We start from the raw sequence: 22,874 nt of genomic DNA, 5'->3' as shown, positions 1-22,874 counted from the left end.
AGACCAAAAAAAAAAAAAAAAAAAAAAAGTGCTTCTTTTCCACCAGTTTAACCAGACAGAGTTTGAGAGTTCTTAGTAATATATTCAGAGGATCATAACAGACAAAATTTCCAAGTACTATTTTATAAAACACATTTAAATACTTTTTTTAAATGCAGAGAAAAGCCAAAACAACTATGTAGCAGCTTAAAAGCAATACACACACACACACACACACACACACACACACACACACACACATTCCATGACGAAAGTATCTGAGTATTTTTACATGATTTAAGTGGGTAAACGAGGTGTCCCAATCAGGTCTCCTTAGTGTCAAACCAGCAAGAGCAGAAAAGAACCATCCCGTAAGAGGCAAGCTGCACAGACCCTCCCCGTCCAACCAAACTTGTCACCAGTGCTTTCTCTGTGTCAACACATCAACTCCTACCACTGGCCAAAGCTATAAAACAGCCCGGATTTGTTAACAGGTCCTTGCTCGGAACACCCGCTTGCGAGCCCCTCTCCCCGCTCGTCCCCGACCCGTAGGAAGATAATTGATACTTACCATTCTGAAGCTTCATGTCTGTGAGGCAAACTAAATAAATTAAACGGATCCTGCTTTAATCTTCTTTTCTAGACCCCAAATGCCTTAATCAAAAGGAAAAACAAAAAACAAATGTTCCCTGAGGTCCTTCTCTAAACCACCAGAGTATAAGCAAGGAATAGCTGACTTTTTTTTAACTGAGTGCCCAGAACCTGTCCCCGAACATGAACAACAGAGAATTATTTCTACCATCCTTCTACTCCCCCACCCATCTTTTCCTTCACTTATATTGTTGGTGCCCCAGACAGGGCTTGAGTTACACTTTAAATCAAAATCTGGAAGATGCTTCAATTGGAAATTTGGCTTGGCAGACCTCCTGTAAAAATCCCACGTAAAGACACATTTGTTTCCCTCCTGCAAATGAACTGTGGCGTTTGTGGTCCCTCTTGTTCTCCCCAGTGCATATTTCGCCTTTAAATGAGCTTAAGCTGCAGGACTTCATTTGGGGTTAGCTGTCCCGCAAAGCTCATTTGGCTCTTACCATTAAGGCAAGAGGCTCTAAAAGGCTAGCAAGATGCTTTTAACAATGTTTGAGGGGCCAGTCATATCTTGTTAGCAACAGCTGCACACTTACCCGGCTCTCAGGGCCTTGACAGAGCTGTCCTATTCCTTCTGGGATTAAGAAGGCAAAATGAAATTAACCAATCGTTAGCTGGAGCCGCCCGGGCTGCTCTAGATTCTCCTTCTCCAAAAACCAACTGAGCCGCCTTCCTCCAGAGTGACTCCTCCATCCACCTCTCCTGGCATACACAGCCCGCCAAGGCCCTGGCTGCAGTTTCAGAACTGCTACTCAATAAAAAGATTTTAAAGGCTGTGCCGGGAGCCGGGAGCTTCAGATCCCAGTTTGGCTTTTTCTCCATCAGCATTCCTCAGCAAGCCTGCACAAAGCGAGGTACGCTACATTATTTATGTCAGCTCTAGGCTCTGGAAAACACACACTGGCATCCTGATTACGAAGAACCCTCATGGATACAATTAAACCATTCCCACATATATTTCCCCCCCCTCTCTTCCCAGATTCAACCTCTTTCAGAGGAAACAGGAGCACTTTGAGGCGTGTCCCAACTCATCTATTGGGAGCCAAGAGAGCACTGACATATGGCCACGACGGCAAATGAGCCAGGGGGAAAGGACCCTTCCCCAGGAGCGGACAGACAACACTCCAGGGAGGAAAGTTCAGAAAACAGTTCAGGGAATGCCCTGCAAGTGGCTGCCATGGGTCAGGGGCTCGGATATGCAAGCAGCCAAGTTGAGGCACTACAAAAAAACCATTTTGATGAATTCATGGAAGATTGATTTAGAATGGGCTGTTAAGGGAAGTAAGGCACATTTGGCAACATGACTAACCTTCCAAGCTGGATGCAGAGCGATCACGCTCACCCAACAAATGCTCCTTGGTGCCCCATCCAAGTCACAGCATTAGACGGGAAGACCACTGATTCCGCCAAGTAGAGCAATGACTCTGTCCCCAAGTCTCCACTTCAGCAAAACGAACAATTCTCCAAGTCGCAGTCCACTATTTCCCTTCTTGTCAGTAGCTAGACAACACATTATGAGCCGGGCATGTTAGCCACAGGCAGAAAGATCTGTACGCCGGTGCGGCAAAGCAAGGATGAGGACAGGAGCTTCCTCCTTTGCGGGAGTAGTGAGAAGCTATGCATTTCCCCTGGTGTCTAGCTAGAAAGTCCCTGCTTGGCAGGCAGAGGGGACTTCACTTCGCGAAAGCCCCGGGCACCGCTTAATGAAACCACCTTTGGCAGGACCTCCCAGTTAAGTCAGTTTATCTAGGCAAGAAGTCAGCTTGGGCAAAGTCAGTTGTCTCATCCAAGAACACAAGGAGAAAAGAACAACCTGCTTCTCTCCAAGGGCTTCCCTTGAATGTGCATTCCCGTTTGCCAAATTTTTGTTTTACTTTTATTTTTTTTTAAGTGACTGTCACTTCCAATGGCTTAGTCCATCCCCATTCAGATATCTTGGGTGGAAAGTTGGTGTCTGAGATGGAAAGTATGGTAGAGAACATAGAGTAGGTCGGTAGGATAGAGCCCAAAGGGGGCAAACCCACCCTTTGATATATACCACCACAAAGCAATGGGGAATTTGCTGCAGTGTGTGAAAAAGCGGAACATCCTTCAACGATAAACAGATGAGAGGCAGCATGATAGTGCGCGTGTGCACACACATGCACACACACACACACACAGTCACACACCACACAATCATATAACAACCCAGGCACCCGAAGATCTGATGCATGGGAAAGCAAATCAAGTTGCTCTGTCAGATGATTTCAAAGTCGTAGTATTGGCTCCCCATACCCAAAACGCTGGGTCATCCAGTCTGCTGACCTTTCAGGAGTCCTTGGCCACATGTGGCTACAGCTGTGCTCTCAACTTGAGGTGGTTTCTCTCATTCTTGCCACTAAGGAGTCCAACACATATAGAAATTGTTTCCTGGAAAAGACTCAGAAGCAGCCAACTAGAGTGACAAGAACAGAGATGATTCCTTGGGAGGAAGATCATTCCAGAATATCATTTATTCCTCTAATAACTAAGCAATAATCAACTTAGAGGCTGACAGAAGACCAGAAGTCTTAGTGAGGGTCCCCTGGGGACCCTCTTTTTACCCTGCAGAGCTACAAGGTGGGAAAGGCCTTAGGTTCTGTCAGTCATCTGGTCACCTGTGACCTTGGACAAGCTGTTCAGCCTCCCTGAGTGTCAGTCTTCTTATCTGGAAACTATGGGCAATAAAACTCACTTCTAGAATTTTGAAGACTCAGTCAGAAATATAAGGTACTTAACTCAGTGCCTGGCAACTCGTGAGCTCATAATAAACCTTGGTTATTATGAATTTTCAAAAGATTATCAATCAAAAGGCACAGAACTTACATTGGCTGGTTCACAGATGCCTGAGACTCATCTCAAAGTGCTCCCTGAGCACTCAGATCATTACTAACAATCTGTGCAAAACGCTGCAGTCATTGCTATCATTTGCCTTCAATAAACACGTTCACAGTAGTTGCCCCATGACAGAGGTCAATAAAAACTAGAGGGTATAAAAACAGAGTATTAAGAGGGGATTTGTTTTTTTTAAAGAGAATTTCAACATTTAAAAAATCAACGGAACACCTTTCTGCTGATTCAACTGTAAACTAAACCTATTTCAGAATTTTGATGGCCAGAGAGGGCTTGCTCTCCTTGAGATTGGGGGGGAGGGGCCTGAAGTCCCACCCTCCAGATCCCTCCGTCCACTTAACTACACGCCCCCTTCCCCAAGCTACAAGCAACAGAGGTTGAGTTGAGAACCTCCATCTAATAGCAAACTAGCATCTTAATGAAAAAGGACAAGGGGGACCAGAGAGATTAAGGGACTCACTCAATCTCATGTTACCCAGGACGGCTTCGCTGGAACGCAGAGGTCTGACTACCTCTCACATGTTCCTTCATCGCCACACAAGGCTAAAGGTAAAACCAGTGGAACGCACAGCCAGTTTCTTTTTCACCATCCAATCCAGTGTCTTTGCGTTAATAATGTGCTTACAGGACCAATACTTCATGATGAACTTAGTAGTTGGTTTTTTTTTTTTTCCCCAGAAGGGGATTACTTTAAATTTTGATTTTAAGTTTTTCAGTAAATGAAGTTCTACAGTTTTTGCAAAGCCACTTTAGCATCTATAGGTTTTGCTAGAAGTTTCTAAATCTTCCAAATGAGAAAACAGTACTTCAAACTTCATAATTGAAAAAGGCTGCATATGTTATTAATATCTTTGAAAAACACAGTTTTGCCCACAAATCTCTTCTCTAATGATATAGTTAGCAAATAACTACGTCTTCCTTCTATATAAATAATCACAAGAGATCTTGAACATGCAGTTATTTTTAAGTACAAATCACTTCTTCTTGCTTATGTAAACAAGGGCTCCCCAAATGATAAATCTTCACAATAAACAGGGTCTACCGCATTTCACTGCTGAGCAATACCCACACACACTGTGACAGCATCCGAGGAGCAGCTGGACTGCACGGACAGCAAGACCCTTTCTCAGAGTTTCGAACAATGCTGTCTTTTGCTTTTTGTCAAACCACCTGAATAAAAATGCGGTATATTGCATCATTTGCTGAAGCTATTTCTCCAGTTGAAACATGAATTATGAGTCCTTCTGAAACACATCAGCCAAATCAAGTTGTAACATGGCCTGGCTTTATTCACTGCACAGATCACCACAGCTAATCGCTTTCTGATGCAAGTCATGCTTTTGCTTCATTAAGTTAACATTTCCCTTCTTTTTCCCCCTCCATGGTATGTACTTAATTAGCCTGCATTGAGCTGAACATTTCCTCTCATACCAGGTAGACTTCATCTGAGGGTAACTCTGACTTTTCTGGGCCCTCTGTCCTATTATAATATGGGGGGTTAGAATGCTGGTCTTACGACACAGGCTTTTCTCTGTCTCCGTAAGTAATATAGGTACTCTTGGTGGTCTTTAAATTCTGTTTTATACGCAAATAATGAATCATGGAACACTACATCAAAAACTAAGGATATACTGTATGATGACTAACATAATATAAAATTATTTAAAAAAATAAAAAAATAAAAGGTTAAAATAATAATAATAATAATAAGGAAACAGTGTGAAAAAAATAAAATAAATTCTGGTTTTGTCTTTATCCCCTGTGGAAGCTCAAACTCAATTCCTAATGATTGTATTGTTCAGACAACCCAGGAGGCCTACGTGCGTCTTGTTGGCAGAATTGAGAAACCATCATTGCTTCTAGAACAACACAAGGAATTGCCCCAGGCACTGACTTCCTGTTTCCACGGGACAGACCAGTTGTTTAAGGCTATCTTCAAACTGGTGGTTTAAGAAGTTCAAGTGGCAGAGAAGATTCAGAAACTGTATGATTTTCATCTGAGTAACTTTCTTAAATGAAGCAAAAGAAAAGCAGTCCTCGTATTTTTTGAGGTTACGGTTAAGCTCTTTAGGGAGAGGACTCATAATGTTTTGCTCTGTACAGAGGCTGATTGAGAAAGTTGGTTGATTCCACAACATTCCAAGTCTATGCATGGGCAAGACGGGAAAGGCCTTCTGGTACAGAGCCCAAAGAGGGAGAACTGGAATAGGATAGAATGTGGGCCCTGTTCCCTGGGTCATGCCCTCTTCCCTGCTCCGGAAGGAGATACCCTATATAACCTTTCCTGGGATCATTTATGATGGTGTGGCTCTATTGTCCTTTTCCAGACTGAGTCTCCTGTGAAGGTAGGTTTCCCTAGTGTTTTAGCAACCACTGTCCAACCCTACTCTCTCTTTCTGAGCTACTTCCCATCAAAGGCAAAAGCAAAAAAAATTACTTTTACCCTAATGTAGATTCAAAGGGTTTTAATGGGATTTACATGGTCATTTAGTCCAAAACCCTTATAATATCGGTGAGGAAGAAGATCGAGGAGAATATGTATTTTCCTCATGTCATCGGGACTATACCATAGGCCCTGTGATGTTAGGACTATGAATCTTGGAAGACATGCTGGCACATAAACTCCTATTTTTAAATACGGATTTACTATTTTCTGTTCCTTCTCTTTCTCCTACATCAACCATCCCCCTTACTCTCCCACCCTTTGCCATACCTGAGAAAAGGTCATGGTTCATGTTTTCTTATTCTGTGATTTCCGGTTGCCAGGGGCGAAGTTTAAATCTGGACGCTATTCTAAAGAAGGCTTTGTAGGATTTTCAAATGCCCATCGTGAACACTAGAACCACAGCTCTAGAACAGTCGTTCCCCCAAAGTGGTCACGGCTGGAGAGTGGCCTCTGATTTTGACTTGTGAACGAAATCCCCCCTCTTGGTCAGACAGAACTGGATTCGAATCCTCTAGCTGTTGTTTGTCTCTAACTTAAGCTCCCCTGTAAATACACCAGGGAGAATAATGGTATCCGGTTCCCCTAGCTCTTCTGAAGGTTACCATGCCACGGCTGGCTGATACTAAAGACTCAAGAGCCAGGCACTACTATCACCGTCTTTCTATCATGGGCTCAGACACAACCTGAGAGACTTACGAATTCTCTCCTTGCACCTGTGAACCCAGGGCAGCGCCCACTCATTTGGAGGAGTTCCCTCTCCGAACAGCCTGTCTCCGGAGTGACCTGCAGGAGGGTTGATAGGACGCATCTGACTGAGGTGCCATGAACATGCAATTTTCTGCTTAAAACCACAAGGAAAACAGGACTTCTGATAACAGGGAATTGCGATTCAAATCGCGTTGAGCCCCCGGGAATCAGTTATGGTCTGTCTCTGCCTGGGGATGTAGGCACATCGATCCACTCTCATCACCACTGGCCAGGGAAGGGCAGCGCTGGCCCTGACTCTCCTATTAATCAGACAGGTGCGGAATTTCCCCAGATCAGCATTTCCCAGGTGTGAGTCATCTTCCTACCACCTTCCAGACTTGTGCCCCAGCCAGTCCTTCCCCGAAACTACGGCAGCCACCATTCCATCCGACCCTCAGCTCTTTATTCATTTAGTAAGTCCTTTTGAAGAAAAACACTGTTTCCAACTTTATCTCATCCTAGCTAATCATATCTACGAAATCGCAGCTTAGAAGTGTTAGGTGTATATATAACCACAACTGTGTGTGCGCCTATCCATACACACACACACAATTTCTAATATGTATTATAGTAAATAGATCAATATTACATTTTCAAAGAGGTGCCCCTTCAGGATGTCTTGCATGTTTGTACCACCCTTACTGGTCCCCACATGACACTCAAACACGTGTTTGGAAATAATGTCCAAGATGAAATGTTATTCTTTTCCTTTTGAACCGTCAGAGTCTCTACTTTGTGCCCTTTTCTCTTCAGAATGCAGTGCCTCAGAGTGAAATGTCACCAAGAAAAGAAATGCTCTAAAAATGAAGTTTGAGTATGTCCTATAGCACAGATAGAAAACTCAGAGAAGAGCCCACATGCTACTTTTCATCCTGGGAACTGATGCTTGAATGTGTTAAAATGCTATTTATTTTCCGACAGGCTACTTGGGCTTGGCACCATGTAAATCCAGAGTGTTTGTAGAGGTTCCCTTGGGGACAAAGGGAAAATCATCTGTATAGATCAAATGTGTATTAGCTGCATTAGCAATTGGTCCCTGGAGACCTGATAAAGACCTTTTTAGACAGAATTCACTGCACGGTTTTTTAAGAGCTTTCATTGAACTAGCCTTGGGTATCGTGGGTTTGGGGCTTCCTTCCCATCCTCAGTGTCAGAAGAGAAAGATGGGGAATGAGAAGCCAGGATGTGAAGTGCTCCCTTCACTGTAGGCAAACCTCAATACCACAGCCACGCTCTGTTCCCCCATCAATATTTCATGGTCTCAGCGTCATAGGGAAATGTATCTGTTGGCTTCTTGCATTGTAATGTGTAGGATGGTGGAAATATTATTATAGCACAGGTTCAAGAATTTAAAAATTCATCACCTTCTCAATTTAGAAAGCTGATATGTGGCTCGAACTTAGGAAGGCTCCATATGCCTGAAATGACCAAGAGGGCCAGAGCCCTGCTCCTGAGAAATCTGTGGAGTGGGGGCCGGCAGTCAGCGGGAGGGGGCAGCTACAACTGCTGCTTCTCAGGCTGTAGACCCAGCCCGTGAGGAAGAGGCCGCAATTCTCTGGCTTAGGATCAACTGAAGATTTGTCTCGTACCAGGGCACTGTTTGAGAGAAGAGAGAGAGAAGATGCTGCCCCAGTTGTAAGCTTGGCAGCAAAATGCAAGTTTGGAATAGGTGTGTATTCTCCCCGCTCTTTCACCACCTTTTCCACCACAGCAGAGTGGTTCCCACGGCTTTGCTCAGGTCTGCACGTGTGTTTGCGTGGTATGTTACCGTTCAACTGGTCAACTCTCCGGTAAAGCACCTCTCAGAACCCCAGACAATTACGTAATATTCCTCCATCCTCTGAAGGCCTTCCAAGTCATTCAGCTTTGTTGGTTTGACTCCTTTCCTTTCACGACTAGACATATTTCAGAGACTTACACTGTCTTACAACTTACCCTCATTCCCACTAACCGGGGTACACACTGCATTCTCCAGGACCCAGTGCCCAGTCCCTGCTCGTGAAGAAATGGGAGCCACTGACCATAGTAACGGTGGCAAGGAAAATCGGTTACTTTCCAGGGCAGGAAGCAAACCTTTGTATTTCCAGGACCTGGTTTACAGAAACACAAAGGAGAGTTTAACCTGCAGCAAAATGGTTAGGGAAGAAACGAGTTCACTTTCTAAACTGACACATATTAGCTCATCATCTCATCCCCGGTGGCCTGCCTTTCCTGCAGTAGTAAGTCCTGGGGACATCATCACCAGTCTGTGTGCCCACCTACACACCTCAGTGTAGCTTTATACATTACTGCTGCCTCTCTGTCCCCCTCCCCGCCGCCGCCTTTCTCCTTTGGCCTGTCAGTCAGTCATGCTACTGGCCATCAAAGATAGGCATCTCTCAGCAAGATGGTTTTGCGTGACCTGTAAGTACGAGACACAGATGGTCTCACACACGAGCCCAGTGGAAAAGCAGGTAGGAGTTAATGTGATTTCCAGCCAGCTGTCCAGGGGGTGTCATTCCCACAGACACAGTCAGTCAGACACTTAGTAGAAACACTCAGGTTGCTGCTTGAAGGCGGCGATGCTTTCTAAGAAATCCTAGAGCATTCGATTTGATACGGAAGCATTATGTTTCCAAGAGCAGGATTCACCAATAAATAAAAATCTTGATTCCTTTCATTTTTAATCAACAAATGGAATGTCCAGATGTCTGCTCTCCGAGAGCTCCACACAAGTGCCTCAGGCAGGGGAGGAGGTTTTCAAGGGACAGCTACGGGGCAAACTTGCACTGCTCTTACTTCAGCAGGGACAGAAGCAAGTCTGGATCTTAAGGTGATCTTCCTATTACAGAAATCTGAACATCATCCCTACTTACAAATTCTCCACTAGTTCCCTCACGTATAGGACAAAGCCTTCATTCTGTTCTAGTATCTTCAGCTCTTTCCCCACCACCTGCCTTTCGTTTTATGCTTCAGGAGCAAGACCCTATTTCTTGGATGATATCTTATGGCACACTTCAGGCCTTTACAGATTAAGGCTTCTCTATTTAGCAAGGTTTTTCTTTCATTCCTGTATTTCTTCAAAATAGGATATAACTCCTATACTTCCATCAAAACCAATTCAAACACCACCTTTCAAGGGATTTTTGTGTCCTTTGTGCTCCAGGCATCACGGTCTAAACTTTACATGAAATGCCTTGTCCCCTGTAAAGTGCTTAGAACCGTGACTGGCACATAGTAGGCGCTCCAGTTTAAAAAGCTATTAGTATCGTCCTATCATTGTATTTACCGTCATATATTTCTAGTATATTCTCACCTGTCCTCAATAGCCACGAAGCTCCTGCCAATGACTTTGTTGAACCGCTGGTGTCAAGCTAATGTTTGGCACATAGTAGGTCTCAGATAGGATGTGCTGAACTAAAATGGATTAAAGTAGCTTGGGAATCCCATGAGGTCCTTGGTTCCTCATTGCAGCGAGCCTTCATGAAAAAATTTGCCGTCAGGCTCTTCACAACTCTGTTTGCAGGAGACTAGGTCTTATGCTTTCCTTTAATTCTGTTTGGCTACTACTACTGTCCAGTTGCATTACATACTGGGCCAGAACCCAGAAGCCACACATCTTTGGAGCAAAAGCAGCAGGTGCCAGACAAGAGCTTGCTCTCCCCATTCTATTCCTCTAATCAAGCTATGTGCTACCCTGCCTTTCTTTAATTTGATTTGAGAAGAGCCTTAATAGCACAGAAGCAAAGAATGAAGCTATTTCTTCAAGGAGCCGCTCACTTAAATGGCAATTTTTTGTTGTCCATTGCGACAAGTGAGGCCCCTGACTGGGGCCAATTGTTGCGCTTGAATCCAAGCATGAAATTGCAGGATTTTTATTTAAAAAAATTTTTTTATAGGCACAAGACAGCCCTCCTGATTTAATTAGAGTTTTTTTTTTTGTCTCTCTCTTGACCGTCTGCTTGATTATGTAGTGAAGTCTTCCTGGAGAGCAATAATCCTGTAAGCTTGACATCAACCCTCACAGCTAGGAAAATGACAAAGCTGTCAAAATCTCAGCCTTACAACTTCAGACGGGGTCAGCTCAGAAATGTAATGGTCGAGAAACTCAAGGACCAGGGTCCGTTAAGGGGAAAAAAAAAAAAATAAAGAGTCAAAGAAATAAAAGGTCCCAAACAATAACGATGGGAAGCTTTAAATTTCAGGTTCTGCAGGAAAGTTTTGCCTTTCTGGGCGTGCCATTAACATAGCGATTTAGTAATTTCGGTGGGAGATGCCAGCTCCTTGGAGTCAGAGAAAATGAGAAAGTCTTTTTTTCTCCCAGAGTATGCAAACAGAAGCTTAGAAACGTGTTTGCGTTTGGATTGGATGATCTAAACCAACAAAGTTCAACCTTTTCACTAGGAGCTGTGAGCTGTTTGACAAGACCTACTTTTTATCAGGCAGGTTCAAAGTCTACACACTGCAGAGGCTTCCTTAATAAGAGGGGCTAATAAGATTATTTCCTTAAAGATCTAACTTTGGCACCCATCCTCCTACCAGACAGTAGAGTAGATCCATTCTCTAAATTGCTTACCTTCAAAAGAAAAGCTCTGTTGACCGGAGCGGGGCCCCAGCATGGCATACCAAGTTGCTATTAGGATTCTCGTTTGGATTTGAAATGGCTATTTTTTTTTTTTTTATCTTATGCTCTTTTATCTGTGATTTTTTTTTCTGCAGTATTTTTCCATCATCAAAAAAATTAATTTCCCAAACTAAATACAAAGATTTCTTTTCACCGGGATCAGTCAGAATCACTGATTGTTCACCTGTCCCCCAAATTGCTCCAAACACCTTGCCTTTCCTCGGGGACATATTTAGCCAGCTACATAAGAAAAAAAATTAGTAAACGTAGGCACATTTCTGGGCAATCAGGTTTTAATGTAAAGAAAGAGAAATAGGCATATCTGTGTTAAATATATGGAGAGAGAATAAAGCAAAGGGCTCTATTAAAAAAAAAATTTTCCCAAGCTTGCATTTTGACCCATTTGGGATCACAACATAAAATCTTCAGTTGAACGGGGAGGTTTGAGAAAGAACGATCACATGGTCATCAAATTGAATTCCCTCTAACTTCCTGCCTCCTGCCTTCCTGTATCACGACTCATGTGATCTGCTGAAATAATGAGCTGTTTTCACTCTCCCATCCATGGGTAGGATGATGTACAGCCATTTAAAACTGGCCGTGTTTTAAAGAAATGGGATTTAAAAATGGGGACCATTCGAACAGGGCACTGTATTTCTCAAAGGTGAAACAGTGATCAGTGTATGACATTTAATAATCTAAAAGAGCCATAAAAAAGAATTTTCTCCTCATCAAACTGAAATCAACTCTCTTCTCAGGAGAGAGAGAGGATTGAGGCCATCTGTGGGTTTTAGTCTTTCCTGGCCTCTGATGACTGAATCAGGAGTGTGTATAGCTCTGTGTCTCAACGCCTAAGCTCCTGGAGGATACCGCATCTCACCGACTCTAGGATGTACATTTCCTTGTTCATTTCAACATTTATGAAACAGGAATTCCTCTTGGAACTGATGATATGTTAGAGCGTCATTGGCAAAGGTTTTTCCGCTCTTATTCATACATAAAGTAACAGTGAGTTATTTTGCAAGTGAATGCATTTTAGGATTGATGAAATATTGTCATAGCTACTTAATACATCTTGTTTGGAGAAGTGACTGAATGGGTCTCCTCCTGTTGGGACTCAATACTCAAGGGAACAAATATATTTAACAACAAAAAAAAAACCTCGAACCTTTGCATCATCGATTGAGAGAATTAAAAAAAAAAAAAGTCTTACGTAGATGTGTTAAAAACCAAACCAAACAACAGCACAGAGCAACAAAGTGTAAAAAGCAGGAGGGGAAAAAAAAAAAGACTAGGGGTTTCTCTCTGACAATAAATATAACAGTGGAAGGAAAGGAATCGACGTTTTCTATGCCAGCCACTTTCTGTTTCTTTCAGAAGTTCCCTGGAGTAGAGGTTCCTCACAGATGAGGAAACTGAACCCTACAGAGGCCAAGAAGCCTGCTCAAGGGCCAATGCTTAGTCAACGTAAAGTCAGATTTGAACCCAGACACGGCCAACTCGGGTTTTGCCCTACAAGCTGCTGATTCTCACGAGGGGTTCCTCTGACTGGTGGTTGGGTGTGTTCCTTTAATCCGGTCAATTCGGCCATACTGGAAGCGAGTGTTCAGAGCAATAGTGTTTGTGCTGTTTTAATAGTCTAGGACAGTAGTTTCCAAACTGCTGCTCATGGAAATCCCCAGGGATCTTTACAAAAATACAGATCCCTGGATCCCTTTTCCGGCCATTCTGATTTCGCTAGTATCGGGTGTGACCCATGCATTAGAACTGTAAAAGCTCCCCAGAAGATTCTAATGCATCACAAGCTTGGCAACCACTGCACTAGGAGGTTTTCATGTTGCTCTAGGGAAATGAGACGGACAACTCACTCCTGGTGGGAAACTGCATGAGCAATCGCGTACACAGCCTCCTCCTCAACGTGTTGCTATTCAGCCTCTTTCTTAAGTCCCACGTGTCGTATTTTAAGAGGCTCTGTCTCTTTCTAAAAAAATACATTTATCAAGTCACCTTTAGTGCATTTTCCCATGGACTTGCTAATGACTTACCATTAAATCAAAGTAAAAGGAATTTGGTGTTTTATTTACTGTGTGGAGTCTTGTCATAAGTTAACACAGACTTTCATCCTCTTATTTACTACTGAAAAGAGCTTGATCAATGACCAACTTTCTCTGAGGACCAACACTACTTGGTCTTGGTTTACGTCATGGGCCAGGTGAATAGTCCTACTCCTAGGCCTAACCAGTCAGCATATTTCCTCTCCATGCCAGAGCCATTGGTTCAGGGATGGACCCATGACCGCACTGGAGGCCAGGGCTATTATTGGAGAAGTTGTGAAATTGTAGAGTAAAGAATTAACTATATGCAAAGAGAAGTCCAGCCTTTGCCCTTGGCTCCAAAGGGGTAATCCCTAAGTCCTGGGAATGTCCTGCCTCATTAGCATCTTTGTTACCTGGCGACCTTGGGCTACAATGGATAGTCTAACAACGGGTTTATGGTGGGAGCTTTGAACCGCGTGGATCAGATTGACCTCCGGAGGGACTAGAAACTAAGGATCAGCTACATGGATGGTCAACTGTGTCTCTGTGACTGAGCCCCAGTAAAAACCCTGGGTACCAGAGCTTGGGAGAGCTTTCCTGGCTGGCACACTGTGTGTCCTGTCACACAGTTACTGGGAAAAGTTAGCTCCGTCCATGACTGTATTGCAGGAGCACAACTAGACGCTCTGCTACTTGAATTTTTCTGGACTCTGTGCTATGAGTCTCTTCCCGTGACTTTGGTCTGTATTCTTCCACTATAATAAACCATAACTATCAGTATAATAGCTTTCAGTGAGTTGAGTCCTTCTGGCACATTATTAAAACTGACGGTGATCTTGGGGTCCCCTGAACTTGGCAACTGACAGAGGTGAGGGAGGTGTTATGGACTTCACTGATTCTGCAGGAAGTGAGTCTTCTTTTCCATGAAAAATTGATCTTCAGAGAGTATAAGCTGGAATTTCTGGGGTCGATCTTGATCACCACAGAAAAAGCCAACAAGGAAAAGAAGGGTCCCGTGGTATGGTTCGGGCCTCAGAAATCCAACTCTTCTGGAGCTACCCCTGGACTTATTTTCAGTTCAGTGAACAAAGTGTTTCTTTTTTCCCCTAAACTCAGCCTTAGTTGAGATGCTCACACGTGTCATTCACTACACTACCTCATTGGGTTCCCATAAAGAATCCATTAAATAGCATGAGACATGAAACAGCCTAGTATAGTACCGGCAGCGTAGTCAGGGGTTTGAAAAATCCTAGCCCATTCATTATGGTTATTACTGTCTTTTTTATTTTTAATATTTTCCTATTGAAAAACAATTTTGAGAAGCTCAATGAGCCTAAAGTCAGACAACGACGTGCTGGCTGTGCCGACTCCAGGTGAGTGGGTCCTACCTGTACTTCCAGCCCTCTCACAGCCTGAACTGGCATCCTCCCGCTCACTCAATTGCCTGCACCTGCCCCTCTTAACGCCAGAGCTTCAGATACATTCGGGAGCACACTTAGGACTGTCTGTGATAAAATATGCATATTTCCTGAAACCCAAAGTATTCTCACTGAATGTAATAAGTGGAAAGTTATTTTACAGGAAATGAAAATCTAAGATTAATACTCTCTGATGCCATCTAGTCCCCTCAGGACAATTATTCATTGTACTACAGCAAAATAAACTTGCAAAATGTGGGAATTGGTTTTCTTCTTCGGTTTCTAGGAGAAGCGGACCCCTGAAACTACTCAGATCAGTTCCTGGATGCTACCCCCGCCACGTTACCTCACTAAAGAGGCATCAGGCTTTTCAGAACATAAGACTTTAAGCAGATTCAGGGCCATCTCCCTAGAGCTGGGCAAAGGTAGAGAAGACAGAGATTTAAAACTAACCAGTCAGTAAATTGTTATTGATTGATATTTACTAGCATTGTGGGAGCTAAGTTGCATCATCACTGACCTCAAGAAACTTATAATATCCATCCATTCCCTCCTTTGGTCAACAAATAGCTACTGAACTTTACTCTATTCCAAGGACCTGGCTAGATATCAGGAAATAAAACGCCCTCACAGAGCTACAGTTTTAAAGACCAGCAAATCCCAAATATTGTTCATTCCAAGAATCCCAGGAAAGCCTTATAAAAATACAGGTATCTGAGGTTTTAGTCATGACGATTGTATCAAAGACTTCTCAGGAGACCAGAAACCTATTTTAATAAGTGACTCCCATGACTGTTGTGCTTAACTAAATTTGAGAACCACGGAGATAGATGATAAAACACACACACGTGAAAACAATTTAATACAAGGCAGTGTGTGTCTGCTAGGTGGCAAACAAGCGATACACCGGGAGTTAGCTGAAGGAGAGACCACTGCAGACGGTGTCCCTCTTACACCCTCCGAGTTGGCATATAATAATGACCTACTCCAAGTTTATTCAAGCCACCAAATCATGATGCTTCTCTAAACATTACCACAGATCAGTGAAGTTCATTCCCAGATGGAGAATCACCAAAGGTGAGTCAAGCAACAGCTTGTCCAAACACAGACTCACTCTCACACTCAGCCTCATACACTGCATAGTTCAAAAGACATTTCAGAACTTCCAAGGCCATAAGCATTCTTGCCTGAAATCATTCCTTAATTCCCATCATTTTTGGGTGGTTAAGTATGATGTTGGCTTAGTTTTCCCCTAGGGCTGTATGTTTTTGAATTTTTCTTTCCTGGCAATAGAAGCAGAGCTCCAACAATTAAACTGTCCCTTGATTCATTTGTCCAGGGATGGGATAAAGTGCAACTTTTAAAGAGGTGGGGGGTGGACACTGAGACAGACCAGGGTTTGATTTCTGGCTTTGCCATTTATTGTGGAATGATTTTGGAAAAATGCATTTCATCTCTCTGAACCTCAGTTTCCCTAATCTTTCTAAAGGGAGAGAGCCCAGGGTGAGAGTTAAAGGAAATAATGCATTTAAAGAAAATAGCATAGAATATGGTCAACAAATAGCAGAGATTAGCGCTATTGGTCCAATTAACTGGCAACTAAAGGCTTAATAACTTAAGACCTGGGTAACCCAAGAAGTAGGTTCTTCTTCCTGCCACCAGTAACAAGCTCCATTTCACTAAGTCTCAGTGTGGAACATCAAGCTATGGTGAAGGGAACAGCGCTGCAAACCGGGCTTCACAGCTCTAAAAGACCATCCCTTTCCCCCTCTCTCTCTTCTCAAGTCACAGTAATTATAATAGCATAATAGAAGCTAAAAAAAAAAAATAAATTTAAATACATTTTTTAGAATAAGATATTACAAAACATGCTTCCTTGGTTTTCAAATAAAAGAATATTATCTATCAGCCAGTTTTGGAGTAGGTTTTGTATGCTAATTAAAAATAAATTGGGCAGGCATGAAGGAAATTTCTGCTACAATGGAAGTGCTCTAAACTGGATTTGGGGGATGACTGCTTAACTGTATAAATTTACTAAAAATCATTAAACTGTACATGTACAATGGGTGAATTTTTTGGTATGTAAATCACACCTTCATAAAGAGAGAGCAACTAAAATTTTAAAAATTAAAGAGGGAGGGAAGAAGAAAGGGAAAAAGGAAAGATGAGGTTTAGTCTCTGAATCCTAAGTACTTGTGCCTCTGTTCTAAATAATAATAATTTCCACAAACCCTGAAGTATCAGATCTGTGTCCTAGTAATGGAAAATTGGATTTCCATAGGAGCTCTACAGGTCTGGTGCTTTCCGCTTCGTGGTCTGGTATTAGCACAGAAAGCAGAGCTCTTCCTGGAAATAAAGAAGGTGGAAAGTGGGAAATCTACCACTGATTCATTTCTGTCTCCATTAAAATCTTTTCTTCCTGGTTGACTCTTGCAAGATGTCCTAACACTTTCTTTAAACCTCCAATTGGTCAAAATCAGCTATCAAATATTTATCTGTTCAAACAAACAGAAAACAAGTAAGGCAAGGGTAGACAGCCCTGAACATGCTTAGGAGGTCATTCCTCCCTGGAGGAATCCTGATGGGTAGAATTTTAGGTGTCAGACCACGATGCTAGGAGCAGTAGGGCGTCCTCCAGTCTTTGATGACCACCTCAAAGAAACCTGGCCCAGGGAGGCAGATTCGGTGTTGATGATCTAAGAGGCAGAAAATTTGTTAAGACCAAACTAGTGATTTGGGGCAGCGACTGATTTGGTGCTTTTCATGTCTATGCTTGAGGCTCTTCCTAATGCCTCCTCCATCAGGTACTTAGCTTTGTCTATATTCAAGTCTCCGCTGGTACATGCCTGCAGTTGGTATTCATTAGATTTTCTTTGAATACAAAGGGTTAATATGTCATCACAGGACTCATGCAAGTTAATATTTGGCATCCCAGGAAATAAGTGCTACTCTCAGAGTGAAAAAAATGAAGGTTGACAGGTGTGAACCCTGCTCACACATTATTAGCTGCACTACAACGCATCTACGCTTGCTCAAACCATCATGAGTGCTCGATCACTCTGATGTGGGTCAACAAGAACCCATTTCAATGACCAGAAGATGCAATACAGAAGCCGACCATTAGAAGCTTCAAGCAATGTATACACTGCCTGGTACATAACTGATTTAATTCTCTCAAGCTGAAAGGAACATGTTGTGTATGCCTCAACAAGTATTTTGAGATGCCCAAAGGGGAAAGTCTAAAGCTCAGTTTGTTCTTAAGAAAACCACACGTTTTAAGGAACTGAAAGGATTCAGTGAATATAGTCAAGATAAGTTGTTTTGCCATCCTCAGCTCTCAGGTGGTTATTACACATCATCATCTCATTTAATGATCCCAGTAACCCACAGAAAAAGGTATTTTCACGGATGAGTCATGGAAGGGTCAAGAAATGTTTTGGAAGAAATGCATTAAGTGTGAAGATATGATTAGTCTCGACTCACACGCCTCATTGAGGTCTCCAGGTCTTAAACAATGAAGGGTTTTTCCTCTTCAACTTAATTATCCTCACCCTTGCCCTATCTGTTAGCCCCACCCAGCTAAGCTAGGTCAATCTACACAAGCATCACGTCCCTAGTACTCTATGCAAACGTATCTTAAATATGAGCCAGATTCATAGTCATCTTGTAAGACCCCCCCCCCCACTTTTTGATTCCAATTTGCCTTACTTCACTCTTCCTTTCCTGGATCTCTGGTTCTCTGTCCCTCAGTTTCAACACCGACTCTTCTTGGGTCTCACCCCCATAAAGGATCTCACTTATCTGTCCGAACTCTGTCTTAGCCCCCTTCTCTCCATCCCTTCACCTTCTGTTCTTAGTTCTATTAGCGCCACTCCTCTCGCTCCATTGTATCTGCCTGTATAGAAGACTGGCAGTCCCCACGGTCGGTTGCATTAGGAAATGAAATAGGTCTTATTTACTGTAGCACTTTCAAGGCATAACACACTGCCAGGCACATTCCAAGCACTAACTTACTGAGAGATGAAATGACATCGTCTTTTATTATATAACCAGCCACCAAGAAACAAACAAAAACCTAAGAAAACTCCTTCACAGCAGCCACAATCATTTCTTTACAAAATAAGAAAATACCCAAATATTCTCAGTTCCTGTAGCATTTGGCACACTTTGACTTGGGGGACAGAATATTTTTCCCCAAATGCAGTATTTTCAAAATACAGAGGAAAAAATAAAAGTGCTGTACTTAGTTGCTTAAAGTTCTTTCTTTGAAAACTGATCATTTGGAATTAGAGCACTGTTTTTGCAGGCAGTGGTTTTGAGACACCCAGAAGTATGGTCTAGAATAAAGGAAGATCTAATAAACTTTAGAAATCAGCCTATTCATCTACTGGGACTACTGGATATAACTTTCCCAGTGTCTTCTAAAATTAACTCGGTCCCTGAAGGAACTCGTTCACTAGGGGATCAAGAAGTCCCCGCAATGACTGAAGGGACCTGCAAAGAGTGACTGGAGATGCAAATAGGGTAGGCGTGTTATTTTTCCTGTCCGCACTGCCTTGTGGAAAACACGCATAGAGATAGCAGCCCTTGGCAAAGCCCACGGGGCTGCCAATATTCCTGCGCTGATGCCCAACAGAACCGAAATTCAGCGGAAATCAAGTAGCAGATTATGTGTGCTGCAAGACTTGAAAACTAACATGCAGCCTAATGAGCATATTATAACTGCAGGCTCTGCTTGTTAACTGTTGAAAATATTTTCACAAGGCTTTGGGTATGGCAGGATAATGCTAGTTATGAAACGTCTATGCTGAAAGGGAACCTGTGTAAACCAGGCTCGAGCAAGTCACCTGGATAATGTCAGTGATTAGAAATGAATCATAGCATGTTCTGGACTTGGGCGTTCCATGACAAACCCCATTGGTTTTCTCAGAGACCAGAAGGTAAACAGATTCGTCAGGCTCAGTGAAGAGAAAGGCTGTCGAGCTCCCACCGGGGGGGTGTAGGGCGCTCCTCTGATCTGGGAAGTAAAACCTGACTCAACACTTGCCTTGAACAGGAACTGGCAAAGTTCTTTTACGACATCAGGGGCATTCTGTAAGAGCAAGTTTTTAAGAGATTGCTTTGGGCATAGAAACGCATACGCATTACGCAGAAGAAAGGGGCCTCCATGGATTGTCCAGTCAGATCTGTTACCCTCATACAGATAAATATAATCATCCCAGTTTTCCAAAACATGTCCTTGGGGTCAAGCGGGGCCAAAGGGATTGACAAGCCCCTTAGGTGTTTGGTGGACAGAGGCTGCGTAATTCGGACATTTTTGTATTTAGTATTAGAAGCGGTAACGTTGTCATTGTTCTTCCAATGGTATGGGCGCTCAACACTGGAAGGCTGTAAGTTTACAAAAATGTAGTCACGTGCATTTTCTCACTTCGGTCTACACATGACACCGGGTCCCAACATTGACCAAATTCTCTCCATGGAAATTCTAAGTTAAGAGTGCTCATCGGTGACCCGGGATAGTTATGACAATGCACCTACCTCGGCCCCGCTCCAGACGCACTGAAACAGGATCTCTGGGGGTGGGGCCCACGCATCTGAATTTTGGTAAAGAACAACAAAGCCAAAATCTTCCAGAAGTCCGATACCCAACAAACCACTGTCATCACAGATTGCCGTAATCTATGGACTATGACAGTCTACGGACTGGGGGTGGAGGTGGCTGCTCTAAAGAACCTTCCTTCTGATTCTGCCTTTAGGGGCCTCAGCTTATGGCTAGACCTGCTCATTAGCGTTAAGGATGTGTCACTTTTCAACTTTCCCTCAAAATACACACGTAGAAGAAGGCATTTGCGTAAACAACACAGATCAGTTCGCGGTGAGTTAGAGAAGGCATAACTCAGGGCCTCCTAAAACGTGTGTCAAAGGTAGTCCTTCCTGTACTCTCACAATCTTTGCTTTATGTGGACTCCCCTTTACCTAATTTTCTTGAAATCTACCTTTTAGGCAGATCTTAAATCTACTTTTATCCCCTGCATGCATTAATTGAAAAAGAAAATTTTATATCACAAGAAATGTAAAACAAGCGTCACCCGCCATGAATAGAAAGCAAAGGTAAAAATAGATACAATGAAAAGAAAGGAAGATGATAAAAACACTGCAGACATTCTCCTTGACTCAATCTGAAGGAGTACAACAGGGTTGAAAAGGGAATGATGTCCTTGTGCAATTCAGTCATTTAATGCACACCGAAGTGCATCCAAGATCTCAAGTCATCTCCCCAATATTACCCTGAGCGTGCCCAGAGAAGTGCTCCCCACGATTGCGCTGATGGGAGGGCACAGGTCAGTGCCTCGCCAGGGAGTCTGGGTCATGAGCACTGGCGAGGGGGGTGTGGAGGACAGATGCATGGGGTCTGGGAGCCGCTCATGGGGGGGATGTACAGGGGACACGTGTGCAGCCCCTGTGGACTTCCCCAGTTTTGTCCAAGGCCACCCAGGCTCTGCCTATTCATAAGCCTGCCAAAGCCTCCTCATTAGGTGTTCACGGACGGCCGCGCAGAGGTGGGGACAACTGGGAAGGAGGGAGAGAAACGTTCTTTTATTCCAGGTTTGAAGCTCATCAAGGGTAGGGTTCAGCATACTAAGTCCTTTTCTGACTGTAAAGATAAAAAGATAAAATAGCTCCCTCAACCACAGTGGAGTTTAGTGTGTCTTTGACAAGCAGCATAATTAAGATCTAGCATAAACACAGAGCCTCCGAGGACAGTAAAAGCTGACTAGATGGGGATTTGTTCTGTTTGGCTTTTCTTCCCTTTATTTAGTTTTGCTGTGGAAGTTTCACTTTGAAGCAGGGCCGGCCCCAGGCAAAAGTGCAGAGTCTGCGGGTCCCCTGGAATACTACTGCCCCTGCCCCGTCTCCTTCCCTTTCTGGGCTCCAGCCCCACATGGGTCGAGCCGAGCCGCCCACCCAAGAGCTTCCCACACACGGGCAAAGCCTGTCCCTGGTCCACAGTGGGCCTCGTCGGCTCCTTTCCTAAAAGGAGGCATTCGGTGCCTGGTTCTGTGCTGCACGGTTTGAAGCTCTCACCCTGTTTCCTCTTTAGGAACATGAGGACGGTGTCCTAAATCACCAGAACACTGGCCCTGTGCTACACAGATCTGCGCCAGGAGCAGGTGGCTGGCAGTGGTTTCTTTGTTGTTCACAAGGGGCTTTTCAAAGGAGTGACCCACTTACCACCTGTAAGTTACAGAAGGCTGAGGAAGATGGGGCTTGGAAGCAACAGGTCTTCATAGAGGTAACTGAGAAGAGAGCTTCTCTGGGGGCGGTGGTGGTGAAGCTCTGGTCCTGGAGTTAGCCCGCCTGGGTTCAAATCCTAGCACTCCTCTTTTCTAGCCGAATAAACTCCAGCATTTAATCGAATCTCAACATCAATTCTCTCATCAGTAAATAGGGCTGTCAGGAGGAGTCAATGAAATAAATCATGGAAAGACTTTGCACAGTCCCTAGAATTTCATAAACACTAACTTTTATTGCTATTATCCATATGATCAAATATCCATATTATAAAAATGGTGTCTGAACCACTCATTGATCAGAATGACCCACATCAAGCACATGCAGTTTTGTGGGGTCGGAAACATGTTTCGTTTCGTGGCATCCATGTTTCTCCCTCAACTAATAGAGGAGACATTTTCCCCCTGCGGCTGTCAGTCAGCGGCAAGTTTCCTCTCCTTCCCTTCTCTGACACAGTAGTCATTTTTGACACATGGCATCACTCTTCATTTCCCAGACAGTGGCCAAAAGGCAGTGATCTCGAAGGCAATGAGAGAATTAATTATAACATACAAAACATACTCAACCTTCAGATCTGAGATGACAGGTAAATAGCAATTTGAAAGGAATGTAATCTCCTTCCTCAGAAAATGCTCATGTTAGAGGGGTTTCTATTTACCCACCATTCTCTCATCTCGTGAAGGAAATAGGACGACTCACAATAAAGCTGCTGTAAGCCCCACTGCCAGCAGTGCTTGCAGGTGCTATCGGAGGGAAAATGAGCATCTATCTTCCAGTTTCAAGTTAGTCCATAATGGGTAACTTGACGCAGGCATTATTTCTAAACAAGA

At 43.5% G+C, this 22,874-nt stretch overlaps 1 protein-coding gene across 12 annotated transcripts in view; it reads right to left on the bottom strand.

Annotated features, from left to right (window-relative positions):
- The window catches only part of TENM2 (teneurin transmembrane protein 2), a 523,183-nt gene that overhangs the window by 410,211 nt on the left and 90,098 nt on the right, over positions 1-22,874 (bottom strand). The window contains exons 1-2 of one of the 12 annotated variants that reach the window (XM_057312299.1): positions 1,164-22,874; positions 551-633 (exon numbers count right to left, since the gene is read on the bottom strand). The exon at positions 1,164-22,874 is cut by the window's right edge and continues 18,038 nt beyond it. The exons of 10 other annotated variants lie outside the window; for them this stretch is intronic. In XM_057312299.1, coding sequence (XP_057168282.1) covers positions 551-566 — 16 coding nt within the window. In that variant the 5' untranslated portion in view covers positions 567-633; positions 1,164-22,874. Of the gene's footprint in view, positions 1-550 lie in introns of all 12 variants that reach the window. One more of the 12 variants, XM_057312300.1, reaches the window with a different exon arrangement.

Source organism: Ursus arctos, unplaced genomic scaffold (assembly GCF_023065955.2).
Source record: "Ursus arctos isolate Adak ecotype North America unplaced genomic scaffold, UrsArc2.0 scaffold_15, whole genome shotgun sequence".
NCBI lineage: Eukaryota > Metazoa > Chordata > Mammalia > Carnivora > Ursidae > Ursus > Ursus arctos.
Note: the sequence above shows the minus strand (reverse complement) of the source record. Positions and strands in the feature narration are given on the sequence as shown.